General features: G+C 44.6%; 1 protein-coding gene across 1 annotated transcript in view; it reads right to left on the reverse strand.

Annotated features, from left to right (window-relative positions):
• The window catches only part of mllt10 (MLLT10 histone lysine methyltransferase DOT1L cofactor), a 41,229-nt gene that overhangs the window by 25,937 nt on the left and 7,214 nt on the right, over positions 1-8,078 (reverse strand). The window contains exons 4-7 of the mRNA XM_080543525.1: positions 6,805-6,914; positions 6,524-6,627; positions 6,253-6,346; positions 1,317-1,406 (exon numbers count right to left, since the gene is read on the reverse strand). Of these exons, the coding sequence (XP_080399651.1) occupies positions 1,317-1,406; positions 6,253-6,346; positions 6,524-6,627; positions 6,805-6,914 (398 nt within the window). The remainder of the gene's footprint in view (positions 1-1,316; positions 1,407-6,252; positions 6,347-6,523; positions 6,628-6,804; positions 6,915-8,078) is intronic.

Consider the following 8,078-nt stretch of genomic DNA (forward strand, 5'->3'; position numbering starts at 1 on the left):
CCGCACCAAACACTGATTTTTACACCGTCGTGTGATTACACATGGTCTCAATGGCGAGGCAGGGTAACGGGCGCGACTGATGAAGGGATCATCGCGAAACGTGAGCGGTGGTGGGTCTGTAGCCCAGCCGTCTTGAGAGGTGAGCTAACGGTTATACTAGTGGCTGAACAGAGGGTCTCCTCACCATCGCACACTACGAAACGCCAACACATTATCTGTCATCATCGCTGTCAGCGTTGTCCGTTGTGCTTCCAGTCGGCTAAGTTGTTGACAAACGACTGGTCACTCTCGTGGCGTATTCACACTGGGGTGTCACACTCTTTAAATGGAGCTACTCACAACAATGTCCCATCTATCCTCTCTGCAAAGGATTTCTCCAGGTAGGGATGTCCCGATCCGATACTGAGATCGGATATCGACCCGATATTGGTCCTGAATGCTGGATCGGAGATCGGACCAGAAAAAAAAAAGGCTCCGATCCGATCCTACTGTCATCCGCAGTCAAACTTATGTGTATAAGCGATGAGAGAATAAAAACAGTGAACAGAAACACGTGTCGCAGAAATCCTTCACGCAAGTCCTATATGCGCTTAAAATGCGCATAGCGCTTCACGCGAGTCCTATATGCGCTTAAAATGCGCATAGCGCTGCGCTGTGTGCTTCCGGTTTCATTACAAAGAGGTTAACCCTATGTGCCTGACGTCTAACAACATTCAAATTACTCTAACTTCATATTTTTTCGGATTTCAATGTATGACACATCATTTGAAAGCTTATGATCCGTAGTTCCAATCCACAACACGTCGCATTTGTTGCTTTAATAAAGGCTGGCAGTCTTTAATTTAACTGTTGTTGGTGTGGACTATATACTGGGGAGGTATTTGAATGAATGAATGAATGAATGGTCTTTATTGTCATTGCTACAGTACAGGTACCAAACAACGAAATTTAGGAGGGGTGGCTCCCCTGGTGTTAGGAAAAAAAAAAAAAAAAAATAATAATATTCAGGGGTCAAAAAATTTATACAAATATCGGATCGGTATCGGTATCGCCGATACCCGAAGCCCAGGTATCGGTATCGGTATCGGTAGTGAAAAAGTGGGATCGGGACATCCCTATCTCCAGGCTTACCTAGTTGGGAAAGACTGGTCTCAACAGGGTTATTTCCTTTCTAGGTGTGTGTTTCTATGCTGTGTGTGTGCGTGTGTGTGTGTTTCCTCCACAGTGTGAGCGTATTGCGGGACAGAGTATGTATGACTCTCCTACAGTCACAGTTGTGTAGACGTAGAGAAGTTAGAAGGTGGAGACTACCTTACCTTCGTGTCCTGGTCTGGGGGTCTATCCATACACTGAGAGGGAGAGTCACTTAAGCTTTGAGACCTACTACCATGGCCCCTTCTCCTTCGCTAAAAAGCAAAGAGGGAACTCTAGGTTACTAAATAAGGTCCAAAAACGACACAAAAATAAATGTCTGATATCATCAATCAGTAACAAAAAGAAAGGGGAAAAAAAAAATATATGTTTTAAAAGACATTAAAAATAGACATTGTCATGAGAATTTGCATCATGAAATTGTGTTTTTTTTTAGATTAAGCGTCTTGTAAACATGAACACACAGATGCATGGTGGCAGGTATGTGTGAGTCTTGCTAGAAGAGAGATTCTCTTTCTGAACCCATTGTCTATTGCCATTTTGTTAACATAAATAAAAAGCACAGAAACACATCAGGTTATTGTTCTGAAGAAAGGGCAGCAAACATGATTTCTATCCAAAAGAATCCTATCCTCTTTGAAATAATTCAAATCTAGTATGTCCATCCACAGAGACATTACAAAGAGTCACTACTGCTGAAGTAATCACTGTATAGATTTACAGTTCATCTCGTGTCACTATTGTTCTCATTCACTACGGGTGGACTGACAGGAAATCACATTTTCATCCATGTCCAGATTCTCATGAGGATTATGTGTTCAAAATAACAAAAACTTTATTAGCCATTCTTTGATCGACTCGAGGCGCCATATCGTCTCCTGAAGGGGCTTTTGAAAGGCCTGGGCTATCGATCGCTACGCTACGGCGCAACAAAAGACAAAAACACAGCGTCCGTTACCATGGAGACTTAGGAGGTGATGCAGTCAGATAATGTTTACTAGTCCTCGCGACGTGACTCCAGGGGGAGGTTGGCCTGAAGCACAGATCACCCTAGCCTCCATCCTCACCTTAAAGGGCCAATCTGGGATTGGTACATACATTTCTTTTTACTTTTCAAGAAACTAATGATATTCTATACAGTATAGTCATTGATTTTTGAAGAATAGGACTTACAGATGCCTCATGAACTGAGTTAATTCCAAGTGTGGCATTTGCATTTGGAAGCTGCTGCTGTATACGAACAACATGTAAGTGAAACAGGCCATCCTTAGAGATAGCAGGAACATTAGCAAATTAACAAATTAACAAATTAACAGTTTGGTACATTCTGAGAAAAAAAGAACGCACTGGTGAGCTCAGCACCACAAAAAGGTCTGGACATCCATAGAAGACAACAGTGGTGGATGATCACAGGATCCTTTACATCAGCGGTCCGAACCTTCTTAGCAATGCGGTTAGCCACTAAGAATGATGCTCTCAGTGGACTCACATTTGTTAATGTGGTGGCCATCAGTAATTACTTCTGTCCTTCTTGTTCACGTTTTTATCTTTCAAAAAACGTGACGAAGGCTTGTCTTTGAAAACACATTTAAAACACTTCTTCATTCTTTCTGTGCGGCCCGGTACCAAATGACCGGTGGTTGGGGACCCGCTAGTTTACATGGTAAAGAAAAACCCCTTCACAACATCCAGACAAGTGAAGAACAGTCTCCAGGAGGTAGGCATATCATTATCCAAGTGTACTATAAAGGGAAGACTTCACATGAACAAATACAGAGGGTTCACCACAAGGTGCAAGCCATTCAGAAGACTCAAGAATAGAAACGTTGCCTCTAAAAAAGCCAGCCCAGTTTTGGAACAGCATTCTTTGGACAGATGAAACTAAGATCAACCTGTACCAGAATGATGGGATGTAAAAAGTATGGAGAAAGCTTGGAAAGGCTCATGATCCGACACATACCACATCAGCGGTAAAAAACGTTGGAGGCAGTGTGATGGCATGGGCTTGCATGTCTTCCAGTGGCACTGGATCACTAGAGATTATTGATGATGTGACAGAAGACAGACGCAGACGGATGAATTCTGAACTGTTTAGCCATATACTGTCTGGTCAGATACAGACAAATTCAGCAAAGTCGATTGGATGGCGCTTCACAATACAGATGGACAATGACCCAAAACATACTGCATAAGCAACCCATGAGTTTTTTAAAAGGCTTCTTTAAAAATTATGTGTTTTCCGTTCTTTTGCATACTACGAAAGTTGAAGTGTTGAAGAGCCCACTCGATATAACAAACAACAGTTTTAGGATCACAATATCACTGTAGTCTGCCGTAGGCTACTGGGTAAGTGATACATGACTTGTAAACAAACGTACGTTTTAGGACGTGTTCAAAAGCAAGGACTGTGTGATCATTAATTACGTGTAGTTATGTGTTTTTAGCATGTTGATGTTCTATCAGCATGTTGTGATGTGCTAAACATGCAGTTAGATGTTCATAGCCTTAGCGGATAGCTATTAGCAGCCGTTTTGGGTGTGTTTTGATTCAGAACGAGTTTCTCTGCAATTTGGTTTGAGGTGTACCAACATTCAAATAAGCATATCTTCTTCAACTATATTTCAATGTATGACACATCATTTGAAAGCTGCAATCTGTACTGTCATAATCTGTAAAAAAAAAAAAAAACGGAAAAATGACTGTGCCCTACTTTTTCACCAGACCATGTCACATATAGCTTCAAAACATGGTTAAAACTGTCATTTTGTTCTCATAGATTGTCAGTCATGGAATCCATAGCTCAGTCTATGCATTTGAGAGTGGGAGCATTTCTCTAGGCCCATTCCCCGTTTACAAATGAAGTGGCAGGGACGACAGCTTTGTTATTGTCTGAATCCCAGATCGACCCTTTTACCATAAGGGTGATGAACAAATATTAGACCCTCTATCAGTGGATAGGTGTCACCATTCTGTCATTGTACAAAACACAAGGCTTACCTACATCCACCCCCAATTCATAGGTCAGGTGATGGCATGCAGGTTGTTCTTGCCCAGGCCAGAGACCCAGTAGACTTTACACCCAATCTCTCTCAAACGACAGAAGAAATTCTACAAATTAAAAAAAAAATGCAACTGAACAAGTCCACGGAGGGAAATCTGAGCTCCACCTGAGATCCAGGGACAACATAGCAACATTTATGATATGTTTGTCCTGCTACCAGAGACCAAAGCCGGTCGAGTGTTGCATGTTCAAAACATCCTGTAACATTCGTCAGATGATGTGGCGTCGTATGGAATCCATTCTGCTAACAACATTGTGTTGTCTGTCATCGATTCCTTCTCATGCGTTCCTCTTCCGACGGCAGTTTAATGACATTATGCTCCACTATAAAAAGCCCTTCCACCCGATCAATATAACAGCATGGGTTTGTAATGAGCATTTGTTAACATCACAAAATGTCACCACTGTGCGTGTGTCGCACGTTCGTCAGTGTGTGTGTGTGTGTGTGTGTGTGCGTGTATATGACGCTAAATAATCTAAACTGTGCCATTGCTTTATCTCCTCTAATGCTATCTGCCCCCCCCCCCCACCCTAATCCTAAAGCTTCTGTCACAGAATTCAACAACCCCCCTCTTCTGCTTTTCTCCAACGCTCCTTTCCGAGTCCCCTCCCACTGGTATGTGTGTGTGTGTGTGTGTGTGTGTGTGTGTGTATAGGAGGGCCTTTGACGGAGGCTGGAAGCAGAGAATCCAAGGCACAGCGGGAGTGATAGCACTTCTACTGGGGGGAGAGAGAGAGAGAGAGAGAGAGAGAGAGAGAGAGAGAGAGAGAGAGAGAGAGAGAGAGAGAGAGAGAGAGAGAGAGAGAGAGAGAGAGAGAGAGAGAGAGAGGAGAGGGGGAGAGAGAGAGAGCTAGAGAGACCATGACTGTGAGCATGTGAAAAGAGAGGAGTGAGACTAAGGCATTTCTTTTCACAATCCCACTCTTAACCGTAACCCCTCACTCCTCCTGGCCATCTCTCCTCTAACCTACCTCTACCCTCCCTCCCCAATCATAACCTCTCTCCTCTTCCCTTCTACCCCTCTCACCCAGGGCCATACATACTATACACAGCTCTCTCACCCTCTCCCTGCCCCCAGCCTCCAGCTCGGCAGACAGGAAGGAAGCTCCCTGGTCCCTGCTGTCGTCCGGCCAGAAACTCCGGTGTCGGTGTGGAGCTCCAGCCCCAAGGGGCCTCCCCCCCAGCCGCTGTAACCCAAACCGCTGCACCCGGCCTGGGCTTAGTGCACAGGGACCGGGGGGGTGGAGGGGACAATGTAGCAGAGAGCCACTGCTGATTGTCAATGAGATTAGGGGGGTTCAGAGGGGAGTTGGGGGGATGTTGGTACTGGTAGGAGGGAGGGGGGAGAGAGAGAGAAGGGCTATGGGAGGAAAGGAAGGGGATGGGGGGGAGCCTAGACGAGACTGGCAATTAACTGGTGGCTCCACTTTCAGCGGTTGTAATAGCGCTAAGTCATTCAAGAAATGAAAGGTATTCCCCAGTGTGTGTGTGTGTGTGTGTGTGTGTGTGTATGTGTGCGTGTGGACAGAGAGAAAGAGACAAAGTGTGTATTACCTTGTTGTCTACCACACCCACAGACACAGACACACACACAGAGTCAGTAGGAAATGGAATCTATTGTCCCAGATGTAGACCTAGGGGCATATTCACTCCAACGTGGTTGTAGATTTCCCAGGAATAAGGACCTCATAAAGACCAGTCCTCCTACAGCCACGGGTTGGCTGGGAGTAAAGCTGCATTCATGACAAGTCGAAAACTCGAAATGAAAATTTACGGTTATTTGTCTAGAGCTTTCCATTGGTCGATTCAGATACCTGAGTTTCCCTACTGGGAGAGTATGACATTTCCGGTAAGAGTCTGTTCCGGTGTGTTCCACACCGTATGTAAACGTTGTTTGAATATGTGACTCTTAACGGTGCATAGTTACGGCACAGTGACTACTAAATGAAATGGTAAATGGACTGCATTTATATGGCGCTCTATGGGGTGGGGTGGACCTTTGAGAGAAAGAAGGCTGCGAGGGGGGGAGAAGACTCACCAGTTTGCTGTAGTGGTACTTGCAGTAGCCGCAGTACTTGACGTTGTCTGCGTCTGACCCCTGTTCCTCACACAGCAGCCCTGCAAACTGGGCACTGTGGACCGAGGGAGGGAGGGGGTTGGGTAGAGAGAGAAATCGTGAAGTCACTTGTTTGTGGAGAGAGACGGTGGGTAAAAGGTCACGACCCCTGCTCGTCGACGGGATTTTGTTGACACATGAAGAGAAAAAAAAGGGGGGGGGGGGAAGTTGTGATGTTTTGAACGGGCCTCACCATGTGACGTGGAAGGCCTGTCGGCAGCCATGTTTGTTGCAGGTCATGCAGGCTCCGGTGGCAGCTTTACTCTCCCTGCCCTGGTCCTCGCAGATGTAACACTTCTACAAAGACACACGCATTCACGCATACACACACACACACACACACACACACATTAAATCACAACATAAAAAGACAAGAGGGACAGAGGGTTATAAATAACTGTCCATATGTTTGCTGTAGCATTAACAGTAGTGGGGGGTGTAGGGGTGTGTGTGTGTGTGTGTGTGTATGGTCACCTTGTTGTAGCGTTCGTGAGGCACTGACTGCAGTACGATGGGTTCCATAGTGGAGACGTTGGCGAACTCCACCTCTGGGATGTAGAGCGCACAGACCACATGGGCCCAACCTAGACACACACACACACTAAACATTACAATCTGAACACACACGTAGCAAAGAAACATTACTGCGGACTAGGGCTGTGAGGAGGGCGTACGGATCGCCCTCCACGGTTCGGCACACATGTGTACCGCGGATCAATTGCAAAATGTTAACAAGTAATAATATTACTTAATATTAGTTAATATCTCTTGTAAATCACAATGTAGAGTTGCCATGAAAAGATAGACGCGACAGTTGCGGGCTTTGTTTTACTCTAAAGCGCAATGATAGGTTGATAATGCGAAAGAAAAATAATCCGTTGTTTGCTCACTACACGTGAAGCTGGGAATCCACAACAACAAGGCTTGCGTTCGTAAATCCGCTCTGGAATCTGATCAGCGTTCAAGGAACGCCTCTTGTCCAATCAAATTACTTGGTCGCTTTATGACGTCGGACCCAGTGTGCGCTCCGGCGCTCTCAAAGCGAATTTACGAACGTCATTTAAATCCCATGTATGGGAGCACTTTGGCTTCTCTGTCAACTATGACGAGAGGCACGAAAAAGGTAGCTCGACAACTTCTGATAATGTAGGCATTTTTTTCATACCATGTTCAAAATAAGGGTTCACTTTATTATTTAGTTAAAAGTGGCATAAAACATGTTTATTCATCTGCTTTAAAGAGCCCAGTGACTCACTGCTGCAACCAGGCGCCTCCTCCCTCTCTCCTATCATTTAAATTGAGTGTATTTCAGTATAATTATGTAATGTTTGAGTGTAGAATATGTTATATATATATTATATATATACAGTATGTATATATATGTATGTATATATATATATATTACCAGTTTTGACATCTTGAATGTTGTTGGTTTTTGTCACATAGTAAAAGTTGTGTTTTTACAGAATTCAAGGAAAAAGCAGTTTTTATAAAAACAAAAATGTTTTGTGTTGATCCGAAAAATGATCCGATCCGTGACTCAAAAACCGTGACACGATCCGATCCGTGAGTTAGGTGATCCGTTACACCCCTACTGCGGACACACACCCACCCACACAAAACATTACAATCTGAACAGACACACGTAGCAAAGAAACATTACTGCGGGCGAACACACACACACACACACCCCCACCCACCCACCTAAGCCCTAAAGATAGTGACAGAGACAGGTGGGTATACAGAGG

The sequence above is a fragment of the Nansenia antarctica genome (assembly GCF_963989245.1).
Source record: "Nansenia antarctica genome assembly, chromosome: 12".
NCBI lineage: Eukaryota > Metazoa > Chordata > Actinopteri > Argentiniformes > Microstomatidae > Nansenia > Nansenia antarctica.